An 18,275-nucleotide genomic window follows, 5' to 3' on the forward strand; every position below is an offset into this window, starting at 1 on the left:
CACATTATTCTTGTGTTTAGTGAGGTTAACCCCACCTCGTAGAGCACACAAGTAGTTGGGAAACTCAGAGGTATTTGTAGAATTTGTTTCCAAAATTTACTTTCGAACCGAGACCAGATCTTGGACGAGCATCCAAACATACTTTCGGCTCCAAAGGTCAAAATTGGGGACACCTTACTCTTGTAAAATTTTATTATCAGAACATATTAATATTTTCCATATTTTTTGTGGAGGATTAAGCCTTGCGTTGTTAACTGTTTGCAGTTGCTAGCGATTTTCTTCATCATAGGTTTGTCATTGATGGATGAATTAATCAGCGTTCTTGGGTATCTTGTGTGTGATACTTTGGTCAGAGCTTCGATCCCCAATGTCCACCGCTGGTTCTTTGTCTTCAGATGGGCACCTTTTCTGTTTTCAAGTATGAGTATCTCTGATTTGGATATGTTGATCGCGAGACCTACTTCTTCAATGAACTGCTTCAAGGCGTTTAGTTTCCTTTGGAGACCGATAGATGTTAGGTCCAAGATGACTATGTCGTGGGCGTAAAGGATCCAGCTGATATGGTTCCCATTCAGATTCGGAGGGCAAGACACAACTTCCCCAAGTCTGGTTCCTACTTCTGAGATGTAAAAGTTGAAAAGGGTCGCTCCCAGTGGGCATCCTTGCTTTACACCTCGTTCTGTTTTTATGGGTTTAGATAAGTGGCCATCGTTGTCAAGTCGGATCTGTATTTGGGTCTCCGAATAAAGTTATTTTATTGCTTGAATGAGGTCATGAGGACAGCATCTCAATTTTAGTTTTTTCCACAGAATTTCACGATCGACTCCATCGAATGCATTGGCTAGGTCTATGAATGCCAGGTAGATTTTTTTGTCTGATTTAATGGCATCTATTTTCAGCAGATTCAGGATCAATGGATTTAGGCCGCAACCCACGCCTTTGATGAAACCTGTCTGTCGTTCATCAAAGATCTTATTTATCTTTATCCATTGTGATAGCTGTTTTAGTAGTAGACTGGCGAATACTTTCCCAATCACATCCAATAAGGCTATGGGCCGGTATTCGCTGGATTTGAGCGGTCACCTTTTTTGAAGATTGGGACTATAATACCCAGTTTCCATTTAGTTGGAACACAACCCTCTTTCTTTATATTTTTGAAGAGTGTATTGCAGAATTCTATCCATTCATTGATGTTATGTTTAAGGATGGCATTTGAGAGCCCGTCAGGGCCAGCCGCTCTTGAAGAGCTCAGATTTTGTATGATGTTCCGAATGTCCTCTTGTTCCAAGACTAGATCCCATGGTAGGCTTATATTCAAATTTGGTGAGATATTGTTTTTCTTTTTTTTTTAAAAGATTGCAGTAATGATTCATCCATTGATCTTCAGTTACCATGTGTACTCCTGCTCACCCGGGCCCGTCCCCTCCGCAGCCGCACCCGCTTTCCCAAGCCACGGCGGACTCTAGCTGTATTCCATGGCCGCGGCCCTCTCTGTGGCCCTCCCCCTGCAGCCGCCTGCGGCTCCACAGGCTACCGCTGCACGCTGAAGTCGCTCTCGGCCTTGACTCTCCTCTCCGCTGCCGCCCGTGGCTCCACAGGCTTTGGCGGCGTTCGGCCTCAGCTCACGATGATCTTCCCGTGCCGCCTGCAGCCCTGGCAAGATCATTTCTCCAGAAGTCCCTGAAGCTGAAGCTGTGATGTTGGATGTGGAGGGGGATGAGGAGGGGGACGAGGAGGGAGGGCTAATGAGCTCGATCTCAGGGCAATGTGCAAGTTCTTTCCCCACCCCACTTCCACATATATTGTCACAGCCCCCCTTCTCCCCCATTTCACTTACTTGGTGAAAGGTGATTCCACTCACGCAGATGGGCGCGGGATTGTCTCTTGGACTCTCCGTTGCAGGGAAGCCCGTTCTTGAGCTCATCTCGGGCTCACCGGCGACTCCCTGTGGCCCCCCAGGAAACACAGGCAACACACTCCTGCCACACTCCGCTACGCTCCGCGTAGGGTAGGGGGTTATGTAGGTTAGCTCCACCTTAGGAAATGGAGGTTGAAAAAACACTGCTTCAGGTCATTGGAACAGCACTCCTCACAGGCAACACACTCCTGCCACACTCCGCCACATCAGCTATGTGCCCGTGTTGTCCTCAATATGTGGAAACGGCTATGCACTTTACATCATTTTATACCAAATATATTTTTATTTATTGTAAAACCATTTTACCAGTTTTAAAGCACATAGGTGTTTTTCAATGTCATCCTGTGTTTTTTTAATGTGTTAATTTGTTTCTGAAACAATGGTGATTCATGCACTTGAATGATATTCTCATGTTGTTAGTATAAGAATTAAAAGTGGCAAGCATGTTTTTATTTTATATTGTGATTGCTCCATTAGGTATAGGTATTTTTGATGTTTGAGCTTTATTTTTGTATTTTGTATGGCTTGTTAACCAACATAAAGCTATATTGACTGATTGATACCATATGTGTGTGCCTCCGTGAAAGGATAAGCATGTGTGCAAGGCCTTACTGTAAATGGGTCTAGGTTTTTAATGTAAGCTCAAACCAATGTTTATAAATAGAAGCCGGATTTCATTATCACACCAACTGTATAAAATATATATTTTCATGTTGCAGCAAATGGCAGAGCAGAGCTTCTCAAGATTAATCTTCGTGAAGTTGAGCTGGAGCCCGATATCGATCTTGATGTTATTGCTGAGAAAATTGAAGGCTACTCCGGTGCTGACATAACAAACGTTTGCAGGTATTCTATTCAAACATGTTTACTGAGCATGTTACATAAAAGTACCATTACCTGTAAGGAAAGCTTTATCCTTGTTTCTGTTTCTGAAAGAGGAGCCATTTTCCACATTCTGTTTTTTCTAGTACCAATCTGCCATTTAAATAGGGGAAGTGCATGCACATTAAAGTAGATAAGTGCCCAATACATGTTTATATTTAACACCCTGCTACTAATGCATACCTTCCTTCTCTCTTGAAAAAGCCAAGATGACGACAGCACTCAGAAACCTTTTCACTGCCAATAGGGGGAGCAGGGCAGCTATGCACCGAATCTGTCTTGGACCTATTGGTGCCACATGTCACGTAAAAGGTGCACAAATGGGGCAGAACAAGTCCCATAACCTCAGTTGCTTTTTTCCAATGCACAGACACCAGGATTGGAACAGCTACTTCATCATTGCCTTTTACTTCGACCATGCCTCTCCTAAAACATATTGAGGGTTTAAACACTGCTCTTAACAGATGTTGGCGTCTAATTTGCATCAGTACTGTATCAGGTTGCTGGGGCCAGCCCATGATACCAACACTGCGTGTTGTGCAAATATATGTACCACAAGGCCATCAAAGCATGTGACCATTTTTTTGCTGTTCTCCTTAAACCTTAGGTGGTTAAATAACAGGGTTCCTTCAAAATGTGTACTCCACATTTAACAAATGTAATTAAACACACAATAATTCAACTTCTGTATAGTGTTGGAAGATATCATTACATATATGATATGTCATTTATAACGCACCTCTACACAAGTGTTTCTAGGCACGACAAGACAAGGAAGGGAAGACAGAAGGGAGGACAAGACAAACGATCTTACTAGGCCTTGTGTCATTCAGATCGTGCAAGTACCACTATGCAAAGTGCAGGGGGAAGTGAAAAGGGAAGTGCCAGGGAGAGGGAAGGAGGAAATGCAATCAGGGCAGCGCGGCTCTGGGTAAGTACAAGGAAGCACAGGACTGTAGAGGTTACAGTTAGCCCCTAAGTGCGTGGTAGGCTCGGAGGCAGTGCAGGGGAGACTGACCATTGCTGAGCCTGGTTCTCAATGAGACTCTGAGGGTAGACAAGTAACCAGTCGGTGCACCAGATAGGTAGGTCAGCAGGAGAGCGAGGAAGCAGAGGAGAAAGGAAGGTCTTGAGCTGCTTCTTTAACTTCAGGTGGTCCGGCTCAAGTTTGAGAAGGCCAGGGACATCATTCCAGATGGAGGCACCTGCCGAGGAGCGAGATCTACCCCCTTCTCTCTGCCTGGAGAAGCGTCTGACCCTCAGATAGTTGGAGGTAGCTGTGCGAAGGGATCGAGAAGGAAGATATTTTGGAAGAGAGAGTTGGATGTAGTGTGGGCTCTGGCCCCAGAAAGCCTTGTTGATGATGCAGAGGGTCTTGAATTTGATCCATGCAGCCACCAGGAGCCAGTGGAGAGATTTCAGGGCTGGAGAGATACGGTCCCTGGGCTTGAGGCAAAGGATAAGTCTTGCAGTCCTGTTCTGGATTAGTTGGAGAGGGTCAGAGAGTAGATGAAGGCAAATTGAGAAAGGGGCTGTTGCAGTAGTCCAGCCTAGAGAAAACCAGGGCTCTGGAGACAGTGAGCTTCTGGGGGAAGTGAGAAAAGGAAGATATGAGGGTTGCAGCTGGTAGTGGGCCTTCTTGGCAAGGTTCCTGATGTGAGAATAGATGGAGAGAGTGGAGTTGAAGATGACACCAATGTTTATTGCCTCACAGGAAAGCGAAGGAAGAGGACCCACAGAGGGCTGCCAGAGTGGGAGAGGCAAAGCAGGAGCAGGGGTCCCAATGAGAAGGATCTCTGTCTTACTGGCATTAAGGCAGAGATCGTTGGAGGCGCACCAATCCTGAATCGCGGATAGACAGTCAGGAATGAGTGAGAGAGGAGAGGAGGCTGAGGGGAGCCTGAAAGAGAGCTGAGTGTCATCTGCATAATTAGAGGAGAAGGTAGAGATCAGGTGGGCCAAAGGGGCAAAGTAAACATTGAAGAGCCAGGGTGATAGAGCCCTGGGGAACACCACATGTGGAGAGAGAGGGGTGAAATACATATCATGGTGATTTACAAATAAGACGGAAGGAAAAACAGACTCATCAATAACAAAATGATTGCCATGTAGACAAAAAACCAAAACAATCACATACATGGAAACCCATTTGTACTAATTCCACTTAATGAGGCATTTACATTCATTTTAAATTAATCATGTCCAGTTTTCAATAACAATTTAATGACAAAATTGTGGAGCCAGTCCTCCTACCAGTTTGTTAATACAAAGTGCATTTACCATTCAGTTTATAATGGATGCTGTCTGTCATGCCATGTTTCGGCCACCTTGAGGTGCATAGTAATTGTTCGCACATGGTCTTCTTCAGGGACAGTAATTAAGAAATGGTTAGCAAGCATCGTATTATCTCTATCCTTCCTGCCGTTTAAATTGGTTTGTTCCAAGGTAGTACTACGTTTCTTTTCAGTTATAGAGCTGTTGATGTTCCATGTATATTGACTCCTTTATTATACCTTTCTCTTTTCTTGCTTCAAGACAATTCTAAGGTATTAATTCCCATAAGTGTAAAAGGTGCTCTTTGATGTCAATGCCTCTAGCGATTATTGCCATTTTTGTGACAGGTACTGCTTTAAACCTGACAAGGCTTCTTCTTAGCTCATGTGTAGTACACAAGAAAAAGAGATCTTGATCCAAACAAAGTTCCTCTTGTTTCAGTTAGTGGCATCACAGGACTCTATCCCCGGCATTGGAGCCCTGATCCACTGAGGAAACAGAATCTGTTTTGGTTGAGGTAGCTTTTTCAGAAAGGCTCCAGCATTCTTTGGATTAGTGCCTATTCTGTGTGTGCCAGTGACTCCGCTTACTGCTCCTTTGCTGGATTGTGGAGGCCAACATATACCCCATCTCTCCCGCTTTGGTTATCAAATCTTCTACCTGCCTCACACCCTCTGTTGTTGGGTCTGGTGCCACATTTCTCACAACCCAAAACGGTCATTGTGGTCCTGCATCAGATCTTCTGCACCAGATAATGCGATTGTGTCTGCTGATCTACCCATTGAGTCACTTGTGGCCCTGTTCCTAATGAGGCCATTAGTGCCTACACTGACATCACATCATCTCTTTATATGCTTGCACCTGGGTCTCCATGCATATTCCTGCTTTCAGGACAGTCTTTCTGGACAAGTTCAAAAACATCTACAATCAAGATGATCTGATCCCGTTCACATTGAAAGGTATGACATTCTTTTGGGCGGAACCTGCATTTAAGGGCCAGGTGGAGAGATTATGCAATGTCAGTAGACTGGACACCTCTCCTAGCTCAGAATTTGGGGCTGGTCCTACCGTTTTGGAGGGCTAGTTTTGCTTCTTTAAAAGTATGGTAGCTTTGGGTGGTGGAGCCATAGTGGTTTCCAGCTCTTATGGGATAGACTGACTCTGGCGGGCATTCAAGACCAGGACCCCCCTTCAGTGATTCTTTTCCTATATTGTGGTTGTGAATATTTTGGAGAAATCTTGTATGTTAATTACAGTGTCAAGATAGTGGCTGCAAACACAGCACAGTGTCCCGTGTTTCTTTCGACCCACTCCCCTCCAATAAGGCTAGTGGTGTGAGCATCCTTTGCTAGTTAACAGTCACTGACATTGCCACCTACTAGAAAGTATAAGAAGCTTGATGCCTTTGTCAAAAAGGTTTTTGACTCCAGAGTCTGGCCCTGCCTACAGCTAATACTAAATCTACCGTAGCCAGGTATACATACACCTCATGATATGTAGGGAAAAAGGCTTCAGTGTGTTTGAAGGCTCCTTTATTAGTGGTAGCAAACAGGAAGGCAGAATAGATACCATTGATCTCCTGACCAGGTCCATGAGTTCTAGTTCAGTTATGCAAAGACACTCCTGGATGCAAACCTTGGGGTTTGCTCCGGTTGTGCATGCTAAATTGCTACTCATACTATACAACGTCTCATCCCCTTACCCCAATACTTCATGGCGTACCCCATAGGGGATGGGACCAGAGACTTTTGCATTGCAAGAATGCCTTCCCTTTTCCAATTTGAAGGCAGGTATGGGCGAGGGGTGTGGCTCTGCCCCGCAAACCCTGCCCTCTGGCACCCATCCGTCAGCTCCTTTTTCCCTGCAGATGGGAACGGTTTCCTAACACCACAGTGCCTCTTTTTGGCACGCTTTACCTGCTTTTTTCTTTCTCCTACTCAAACTTCCGCTGGCGCTTATCGGTGAGTGCAGAGTTCTCTAGGTATGCAAAGAAAACTGCATATGATTTTATTGACTATATTTGCATATGTTTTATTTTAACCAAAATATTGTGACATGTAGGGTAGAACCGAAACCTCATTTAAAGTTCTGTTTCATTCCACCATGCATGTATTTCATCCAGAATCGCACTGCATTTAATTCGAAATTGACATGCCTTGGCGTATTGTAGATTAGGCTGGGTAATTTGAAACATTTTTTGAAAATTCCTTCCCTAAGCCTAGTCCCAGTTCCGGAATGCAGTCACAAGATCTGATCCCACACAGACCAATTGATCTATTGTGCTGAAAGGGTTTTCTAAGGACCTCTGCCACATGCTGGCAAATGGGCTTGGTCTCTGGACTTCAAAGTGAACTCTCACCATTTGTCAAAACACAGGCCTCCTAAAAATCAATTAGCTATATCCAAACATAGTAGTATTTTTAATATAATGTTGCGTCTGTGTTTGTGAAATAAGCATATTTCTGATAATTATGTGGCCAATCTACTGCTTGACAAACATTATGTATGTTAACTTTACTTTACATTAATCTCCTGATCACCTTAATCTACAACTTCCTGCTTAACAGGACTACCAGTGAGGGTTTGGTTTTACTTTGTGTATACCCTTGAAAGTCCTCTAACGTTGATTTCCCAGCACCCTTTAGTGATAGAAGTTTCAGAATTCCCCCCTGACACCACAGAGGTCCAATCGTAGTCATGGAGGACTGCTATGAAAACTGTTTATGCATACAGGTGGTGGAAAGAGTGGTGGGTGTACAGTGATGAGCCTTGATCTGTTGGCTTGCCATACAGTGATTGATCCTGACCTTTTGTTGCATTTTACTTTGGGAGTCATTAATGCTGTTATTGTTAAAGATTACCAGTTATTAAGAGGACACCTTAGCTCAGTTCTCTTTTCACTATTATGATAATTATGAAGTGCTTGAAGGGGCTTGCAAATATATTTCCTCCAACGCCCCTTGCTTTTGCTTCTTGCCATTTAAATATGGTGTTTACTTTCTTGAGGTGGCTCCATGCATTCTAATCCTAAAGTTAACCTTTTTGATTGCGATAACTTCAGACATGTAAGTGATTTTCTTTCTGCCTTTTCACGTTTTTAAGGTGGAGGCATGTTTGCAAAGGTTGGTTCATAAAGAGGACTCTTATGTTTTTGCCTTTCTAGAACTACAAAGTACTGATGTTTGCTGGTTTTCCCCATCAACTAAAAAGCAAGGTCTTCTCCAAGCAAACTATATTATTGTTGGATACTGCTGTGCATCAAAGCATGTTATGATCTGAAAGAGAACGATCTAAAAGTCTTACAGCTCATTCTACTGGGAGTCAATCGGAGACCTTGGCTATGAGAGAGTATTAGAAAGATTGGTGACTTTTGAAGGCACTTAACAAACTTTTGTCAAGCATATTAGTCAGAATTACCCAGTTGGGGGGGATTTGCTTTTGGCGTTCTGTTCTCCAATCTTTCCTTCTGGAGGTTCCATTTTTTTTTAATTCCAATACATCTTTATTCTGTTATAGAAATGTAATGTACAAACTTGATCACTATACATTGATTGAACGTAATCTTTGTACTATAATTTCCCCTGTCGCAACCCTCAGATCAACAATATCATTGCAAATATTTTCTACGTTACTCTCCCCCTTACCTCAACCACCCTCATGTGGACGTGACATTCTGTGATAAAGTTTAATTTTGTATCGTCATTAGGATCATTTCTCCTGTTTGGGCCATTGCACCATAGGGAAGTCAGCCCATTCTTTATATTAATTGCTCTTATAACTTTTCCCCACTCCTTAGACTGCAGTTTCTAGTCCTGGTATTTTGACTCAAAGGGAAACCATTTGAACCCAAAGTTATTGCCTGTCTGATGCAATTCTATCATTTTTCTGATCCGTTCCTTCTTAATGGATGGGCTAACCTCTTAGAATTCTGCGTTAGTCAAGCTCTTACTGCCAAATGTAAATGCTGAACCATGTGAGTGATTTTCCCTGGTTTCTCTACCACTCACAATCCCAAATATAGTCAGTAACGGATTCATTGTTACCAAAATGTCTGCTAGTTCTTTAACCCAGGACCACACCTCTATCCAGTAATTTTGCATCACCTTTCATGACCACCAAACATGTAAATAGGTTCCATTCTCCCTACAATCCCTCAACACAAATTCGAACAACCAGAGAACGTTCTTCCCAAATGGACCGGAGGTGTTTGCTCCTTGTGGAACAGTTTTATCCAGTGTGGCTTAAATCCCATGGAGCTTGATGATTTGCCCGCTCTGCTGCACCTCAGTGACCATATCCCATCTAATTATCAGGGTCTCAATGTCCTTTTGCCTACTTTCAATAATCCATGCATACGTGTCTGAGATCAATCCTTTAATACCTTGAAACTCATCTAACATTTTTTCAAACCACATGAGTGGTTGTGATACCTTCTTTTTCCACTTAGGTTGTGATCAAATGCTTTTCATCTGCAAATTCACAAAGACAGACAATTTCCCTATGTTAAACTCTGTCCAAAGTAACTACATCCATGAATTTTCCATCTTTACATAGCTGGCCTTCTCTTTCCAACCCTCCTTTGAACCAGACCTGGAGTCGCTATGGACTGACGATATCTTTGTGGGGGGCGCCCACAGCGAAATCAACGTAGAAGGCCATGCATTCATCATCTCTCTCTCCTTGTTTTCTCGGCAGGCTTCTCAGAGGGGACCTAATGTACTCTGTCAGATACTTTCTTAGAACCCACAATAATTTTCCCACCATGACTGGGTGCATTATCACATTTTCAAGTGCAATCCATTGCCTATCTTCTAAGGGTCTCAAATGATATAGATTCCTCAAATGCGTAGCCAGGTAATAGGGTTCTAAATCTGGGAAGCCCGCAGCACCCTTATCTTTGGGCAGTATTAGCCATTTATATGGGATTCTGACCCGTTTACCTTCCTAGACAAATGTATATAATACTGCTTGATTTCAGGGAGGAAATGCCCAGGGACATAACAGGAAGAACAATAACAAGGAACAGGAGTCTGGGTAGAACATACATTTTTACATTGTTTAGTCTTCCCATCCATCCCAAACCTAACATACTCCCTATCCCAAGGTTCATCTTTATCTGATCCCACAGAAATTGGGATCAAATAATGTATCTGCTCATCTTCCAATCTAACCACTAGGTATTTCAGGTTGGTTTCACATACTTTGAAGTGGAACTGTTTTAGTTGGTCTTGTATTTTCTGCCTGTCTGGGCCCAACGGTAGTAGTCGTGACTTTCCCTTATTGGCTTTATCCCCTAGATCTCACTGTATTCCTCTATTTCCCTTACTAATAAGACTAGGGGCAAAGACTGCAATTGGACCATGGAAGGGGATATCTTCAGCAAAGAGTCCAGTTTTAACAGTTTTATATTCCTGTCTGTGCACATTACAATGTTTTACTTCTTCCACCTCTCTAATCGTTTGCGCTAGAGGTTCTATTACAAAGGAAAATAGTAAGGGGGCGGCAGTGCACACCCTGACTTGTTCCCCTGTGAGGCTGAATTTACGGAGACAGTCCCATTAACTCTCTTACATTCAAGGTTGAATATAGTGCTTGTATCCAGCTTTTCCAGTTTGATCCAAAACCGAACACATCTATAACTCACTCTAAAAAATACCAATTTCTCCCTGTCAAACGCTTCTTCACGGCTAGCAAGAGTAAAACTGGATTTCCTTCCATTTGCTCCACATGATGTATCATTAAATTAATCCTCTTTCTTACATTGCCTATGCCTAGGGTACAAAGCAAACCTGGGTGAGTGTATTAGGCCTGATAAAACCGCGAGCAAGCGTGTGACTAGTATTTTATTAAATATTTTGGGGTCTGTATTAAGTAGGGAAATTGGACTAAATGTGGCACATTCTCTGGGATCTCCTCCATCTTTTGGGATTACAATTATTATTAATTTCCTCACCCTCTAAATGTGAGTTGAATAACTCAGCCAGCTTCAAGGCCAATACATCTGGGAATCGCGTATAGCACTGGGTAGCGGACATTTATGTGGAAGGTGTTTTACCGAACTTTGTTGCCTTAATAGCCCTTTTAACCTCATATTCCGTTACGGTTCTCCTAGATTTTCTAGCTACTTGACCGTGAGCCTTGATAAATGGAGTGGGTCTACGTATTTTGTAATGTTGTGTTTCTGGGCCTGGGTTTCCCTCGCATTCAGCTTTTCATAGTATTTGGAAAATCCTTCAGCTAGTTCTCTAGGATCTGTCAATTTCTGCCCCCAAACCTGTCACTATTTTATAGGATCCTTGTTTTGGCTCCCTTCCTCCTAAGTCTCCTCGCTAGGAGTGTGTCATCCTTGTCCCCCTTTTCATGGTATTTTTCCTTGAGGAACAGTAGTTTGCAATAGATTTCCTCCATCAAAAGTCTTTTTAAATCCTCCCACTTTTATTCGACTAGCTTCTTGCTCGTATATTTGACCTAGTGCTTTCCAACTAGTTTCCATCTCTTCAATTTACTTTCAAATGGATTGTGTCCTCCAAGGTATTCCTCATCTTTGATATCCAGCTTCAGCGGCTTCGGAATTTCTTTTCGGCAGAAGGCGCTCTGCGTCTTTGCTGTCAACTCGATGATGACGTCATCACAAGCATATATATAGCACACGCAGCGACTGTTGGCTTCAGTTCAGTTTTTCCAAGTAAGCTTACGCTTCGAGAACTACTGAGCGCTTTATACATTTCCTCAAGAATGTCCTGTAAGAATGTCATATTTTCCCTTGTTCCCTCCCTTGCCTTGAAGCGCCTTGAAACACATTGTGTATAGGGGCTATATAAATAAACTATCATATCATATCACATCAAGAAATATCGACACTGTTTACCCCGAAGACCGTGTTTAAAAAACAGGCAGGCCATTCTCATACTGTGCCTTCTGAAACCGGTAAGGAAAGGGCTTGAGCCAAATCCTACACGCCCTAGAGACCGGGACGAAGGCCCGACCCTCAGCGAGAGCCGTTGAGGCCTCAACACAATGAGAAATCATCGAGAGGTCCTTCGAGTCATAAGTCGAAAGACATGTCGAGGTTGAGGTAGTCGCTGCCATCGACGCCAGCAGTGCCATCAAAGCTGAAGATGTCTTCATCGAAGACATCAACGATTCCTCGGGCATCCGGCTCATAATTTTCAAAGCCTTTACCTGAGATGCAGAAAACCTTCACTCCTTTGCCAAGAAAGGATTTCTTTAAATCCCTGACCTCTATTTATGAGGCCAATGAGCCATCTGATAATGATGCACACTTTGATTTGCAGTATGGCACACCAAATGTCCCTGACAGTTTCATATCAGAGTTATCCAGACTGAAAGACCTATATGAATACTTGAAAACTTGAAGACAGCCAGTGGAGTGGACACTTCAACGGAATTGGAATTTGGAAAGCCTGAGTCAGATGAGCATGCAGATGCCTCTTACAGGCATTTGGTGACCAAGGTAGTGTATTACCTGGGATGGAGCAGACCTGCCCTCCCTTTCGAACAGGATGACCTTACAGATACCCTAGATAAAGGTCTTCAAAAGGATCTCATCTTACCTTTTCACATTGCTCTTGAGAATAGAGTAAGTGCCAATTGGGAAGCACCAGAGTCAAGTGCGGCAGTAAATAAGAACCTGACAAGGAAATACTGCCCATCAAGTAGTGACCCCAGCTACTTGTCGAAACACCCTACCTCAGAACGTCTGATGGTGGAGGTAGCACCCGCTACCTCGAAACAGGCAGCTTATCCGACCATCACACCAGATAGGGATGATAAAAGGTTAGATGTCTGGTAAAGAAAAGTATTTTCTGCTGGAAACATGGCTCTTAAATCAGCCAACTCCACATGTGACTTGGCAAAGTTTTCATACACTCTATGGGGACTGCATTTCTATGGTGGCTGAGCATATTCCCGAAGGCGAGGAAAGAGATGGTTTCTTGGCCATTGTTAATGATGGCAAGGAAGCCATGTGCGAGTCTTCAGTCTGGTTTGAATTCTGCTGACAGCATCAACAGAGCCATGGCAGCAAGCACCGTAATTCTCAGATTTGTGTGGTTAAGGAAATCTGGAATTGCACCTGACAGGCAGTCTAGACTCCTAAACATGTGTTTTGACGGGTCTCATCTTTTTGCAGCAAGGATGACGAAAGCCTTGAGAAGTTGCAGACCTTGAAGGCGGCAACTAAGTCTTTGGGTGCCGCTATTAGGCCGCCTCTGCCTTTTCACCCCAGTGGACCATGGTAAAAGAGACCAAAGAAGATTCCCTCGCTGTGTATGAGGGATAGGTGCAAAGTCCGCTCAAGCAGCAGCATCTTTACCAACAGCCACTGCTTCAGCCGCCTCAAAACCTCTCTGAGGTCTTGAGTCACGACACACCTGTGGGAGGCAGACTGAGCATCTGAAAGAATGGCAAGACATTACTTTGGATGCCTGGGCAGTAGAAACCATAGCCCAAGGTTACTGTCTCCCCTTCATTCAGAGACCTCTGAACCGTCCACCGTGGAGCCAATCTTTGAAGGTTCCAGATCCACTCCTTGTGCAGGAAATTTTGACCCTGCTAGAGAAAGCTGCTATAGAGCCGGTAACTGTAGCGGAGAGGAACAAAGGATGGTATTCTCCATATTTCCTGATCCCCAAGAAGGACGGAGAACTGAGACTCATCTTGGACTTGAGATACTTGAACTAGTTCCCCAGGAAAGGACTAGCTCAAGATAGTCACACTTTCTCAGATCCTTCAGGGCCTCCAACTCCAGGATTGGATGGTGTCATTGGACCTTCGGATGCTTGTTTTCATGTGTCAATCCATCTCAAGCACAGAAAGTACTTGAGGTTCGCCGTTGGTGGTTCTCATTATCATTTTTCAGTCCTGCCATTCTGCCTGACCTCTGCCCAAGGGTTTTCACCAAACTGATGATGGTGGTGGCAGCGAGTCTCAGGAGAGAGGGTGTTCTCGTCTACCCCTACCTGGACGATTGGCTGATCAGGGCGCGTTCTCCCGAACAAGTCCTGGATCATCTCAATGTCGCCTGCCACTCTCTTCACAAACTTAGCCTCTCCCTCACTTACAAGAAGTCCCATATAACACCATCTCAAAAGCTCCAGTTCATCAGGGCTGTACTGGATACATCCTTGGAAAAGAGCTCACCACCCGAGGTGAGGGCTCAAGATATTCTGCAGATGGTCTCCAAATTAAGAGTGCCCAGCTTCTTCCAGCCTTTGACTTTTTGAGGATGCTGTGCCTCATGGCATCCTGCATTTTTCTGGCGCCAGAGGCTTGCCTGAGAATGAGAGCCTTTCAGTGGGTTCTCAGGACACAATGGTCTCAATTCACTGGCAACATGTCAGACCTACTTCCGGTTCCAAGCATGGTCGCGCAGAATCTCCTGTGGTGAGCCTCCGAGGACAACATTCTGAAGGGAGAATCTTTTTTGGCAACAATGGCCAGGTATAACAGTAGTGACGGACGGCTCACTCACGGTGTGGGTAGTCCACGCCAACGATCTGGAAATCAGCGGTCGTTTGTCTCCATCATAGTCCAAACTACACATCAATCTTTTGGATCTGAAAGCAATCAGACTTGCGCTGAAGGCTTTTAAGCCCTCTGTTCTGGGAAGAATGTCCTGATAATGACAGACAACTCAGTGGCCATGTACTACCTCAACAAGAGGGGAGTTGTAGGGTCACTACCACTGTGCAGAGAAGCAATGTAGCTCTGGTTCGGGGCAATTCAAGAAGGAATCTTTCTGTCAGCGGTTCACTTAGCCGGAGAAAAGAACAAGGCAGGGGTCGCTCTGAGCTGCCAGAGCACAGTCTCCCATGAGTGGGAAATAGCTCAGGAAGTCCTTCAAGATATCTTCACCCTTTGGGGAACCCCTCAAGTGGAACTGTTTGTGACCAGTGTCAACAGGAAGTTGGAACTGTACAGCTCCAGGGAATTGCCCCCAAAAGGAGCTGTAGGAGACTTGTTTGTGGGGGAATGGGAGTTTCCACTCCTGTACACGTTTCCTCCAGTCCCCGTCATTCCTCACATGATAGTTAGGGAAACACATGTTCGTAATTGCACCGGATTGGGCGAGGAGGACATGGTACCCGGACCTTAGGGACTTGTCCATCTGCCCTCCAATACGTCTTCCTCAAAGAGACGACGTTCTCTTGCAAGAGGAGGGTCTGTTTCTCCATCAAGAGGTCAAGACACTCCGTCTTCACGCATGGTTTCTGAGAGGCTGAGATACAGGGATTGGGACATCCCGGATGACGTAATGGGGATTTTGCTTGTGGCCAGAAGGCCAGCAACAAAGTCTTTGTACAGCTGGCGTTGGAACAAATCTGCAGCTGGTGCAGGGACAAGAATGTGGACCCTTTGCTTTGCAAAGCACCAGAGGTATTATCCTTTCTGCTGTACTTGGCCAATCAGTGACTCCAGGTTGGGACCATTAAAGGTTATTTGGTAGCGCTTTTCATCTTCAAGCGCTCATCTGTGGAATCTTCATATTTTAAGATACCTTTGGTGATACAATTTCTGAAGGGACTCACTAATGTGTTCCCTTTCAGGTTCCTGTTTGGGCCCAAATCTGGTGTTAAAATGTCTTGTGTGCACCATTTGAAACACGCCATTCTTGTCGTTTAAGGTTACTAACAATGAAGACCATCTTGTTGGTAGCACTAACTTCAGCCCGTAGAGTGAGTGAGTTGCAGGCACTATCCTCTAAACCACCATTTCCAGTATTTCATAAGGACAAGGTCGTCCTGAGGGCCAAGCGTTCATTTCTACCAAAGGTCATTTCAGACTTTCATTTAGAACAAAAGATTGTGTTACCCATTTTCTATCCTCCACCTCATCCTGGCAAGGAGGAGGAGAGGTTGCACAGGCTCGATCCACGAAGGGGTCTGAACTTCTACATTTCAAGGTTGTCAAAACTTCGTCTGGATGACTAACCCTTTATAGGTTATTTGGGTCATAGGCTGGGACAGGCAGTAACAAAGCTGACCTTATTCAGATGGATTATTATAGCTATTTCCGAATGCTACATGCTGGCGGGCAAGTCTTGAGGGCCCATTCCACTAGGAGCATAGCTACTACTTCTTCTCTGCAAAACGGTGTTCCTACTAAAAACATTTGTGAGGCAGCTACCTGGTCTATACACACTTTAACTAAGCATTACTGCCTTCATTCTACCCTTAGTCAGGATGGAAGTTTTGAAAAAGATGTCCTCCATTCGGTTCATGGAAACCATTGATGGCAAACGTCTAACTCCCATGTAATCTAAGGGCTCCTGGCTAAACCCTGATCTATCCAGTGTAGGGGAGGAATGGCCACGAGGCCCTCCTCACCTACAGCTCCCTCCCCAGGTGAGGACCATGGCTCGGTGGGCGCACCCTCATGCCACCCGGGCCCAGGTGGAGGAGGGTTCACCCGCCGACGACATTGCCCACACGCACCCTGTCTTTGCAGTTACCAAAAAATTAAGTTAGGCCTAGACGCCATCTTGCATAGCAAACATGGTGTGAGTTCAGCACACTGTAACGAGGCCCCCACCTTTGGAGGGCCTTTCATGCATCTCTGCCGCCTCAGCAGCCCTGGCAGATCCGCTGCAAGCGCGTTCCCATGAGAAAGTCGGAGATGAGCTAAACCCGAGATGCCAACACGGCAACATTATATTAGTAACAATGTGATATTGCACCCCGTATGACCCGGACCGCAAGGCCGGGGTAACGGGGAAAAAACTGAAGCATCACTATCTGAAGAAGGTGGAAAATAATTCAAGTATTGGTATTAATGAACTACCTCTGTTTAAAATGTGAATAAACCATAAAAATGTAACGTTATATGATATCCCTCCAGGTCTGGACTAATGCTGCTATAACCACGGAGAAAGATGTTGACTAAACGTGTAACCTCTATTTTGTAAAAGTGTTTTTCAATAGTATGTAGAAACTTGAACTCATATATGTTTTTGAATCACCCAAAGCGGCGAGCATCAATCTCTGTAGGCCATAACCTAGATATCCCTCGTATAACGTCTAATGTACATACAATACGCACACAATGTAGTGAATATAATGTTAGGTAATGAAAAGGTACTGGAACCGACTGTATTAAAGAAATGTGTAACGAAATTGAAATATATATGTGTGTCTAAATAACGTCAAAATAAGGCAGAACAGTATAGAACTTCTGCATTCACTGATCAGCAACGCACGAGGAAAATACCTTTGTGGATATATGCAAGGCCATTCCCTCTCCCACCCCACCAAGCCTGCCAGATAAAAAAGCTAAGACTTGTGCCGCGCTCCCTCACCTCCCCCAACCAAGCTGGCGTTACTTCAGAGAGTCAGAGGCCCCGGCACCGCAACCAAGGCCACAGCCCGCCACCTGTGTTATTTACAGCACGGTAATAAACCCACGGTTGAACCCACTGATCTACCAGCACCCTCTCATAAATCCCACGAACCCCCCAAGGATCCTGACCCCGCGCAAGGACGACCCCCATCATTGGGACAAGACACAGAGACCCATCTATATAATAACTTCTAACGCAGCCGACAGACATGTATCATTCGGCCCAGGCCCCAGAGCCCCGTCCCGCGACCCAAAATACCGGTCAATAGGACACAGGTAAATCTCACCCCGACCGACAACCACCAGACCTCTCACGAGGTGCATTCCTCATGTGTTGTGTTTATTTTATAAGATAAGCTGTTGAAGCGATTTATTAATGAACTTAAATGTCATTTTCTGAATAACTACAGTGTGCATGGCCTAGGGCAAATGAGACAGGAAAGGTATTCGTCATTGTCACAGGCTGCCCCAGCACATCAACACCACGCAGATGACCTCAAGCCGGCCTGCCAGGCCCAACCCAACCCACGAGGCTGACCAGTGACGTCGTCACGCCAGGACCAACCCCGCTGCAGCAACACCTATAGTTAGTCGACGCCACCCAATCCCAATTAACTTGTGCCCCCTATAGTGTTTAGGTGTTGATGACGTTTTTTGTATTAGAAATACGCCTGTCTTTGCTATTGTCAGACAGAGCGCTCTCGTAGGTTGCAGAGTTCTTTGCATGCCTTATCCTTGGATAAACTCCCACTTACGCTCACCCGCACTCTGTCTTGGTCTTATTCCCACTACGGGAGAGTCCCTTATTGTCTCTCATTGCGGGGAGGATCGTGCTGAATTGGGG

The 18,275-nt window shown here is 44.7% G+C and overlaps 1 protein-coding gene across 2 annotated transcripts in view; it reads left to right on the top strand.

Moving 5' to 3' along the window:
* Positions 1–18,275, top strand: part of KATNAL1 (katanin catalytic subunit A1 like 1) — a 789,545-nt gene that overhangs the window by 584,087 nt on the left and 187,183 nt on the right. For both annotated transcript variants that reach the window (XM_069639367.1, XM_069639366.1), the window contains one exon: positions 2,638–2,764. In XM_069639367.1, coding sequence (XP_069495468.1) covers positions 2,638–2,764 — 127 coding nt within the window. The remainder of the gene's footprint in view (positions 1–2,637; positions 2,765–18,275) is intronic.

Source organism: Ambystoma mexicanum, chromosome 7q (assembly GCF_040938575.1).
Source record: "Ambystoma mexicanum isolate Mex_15411 chromosome 7q, UKY_AmexF1_1, whole genome shotgun sequence".
Lineage (NCBI taxonomy): Eukaryota > Metazoa > Chordata > Amphibia > Caudata > Ambystomatidae > Ambystoma > Ambystoma mexicanum.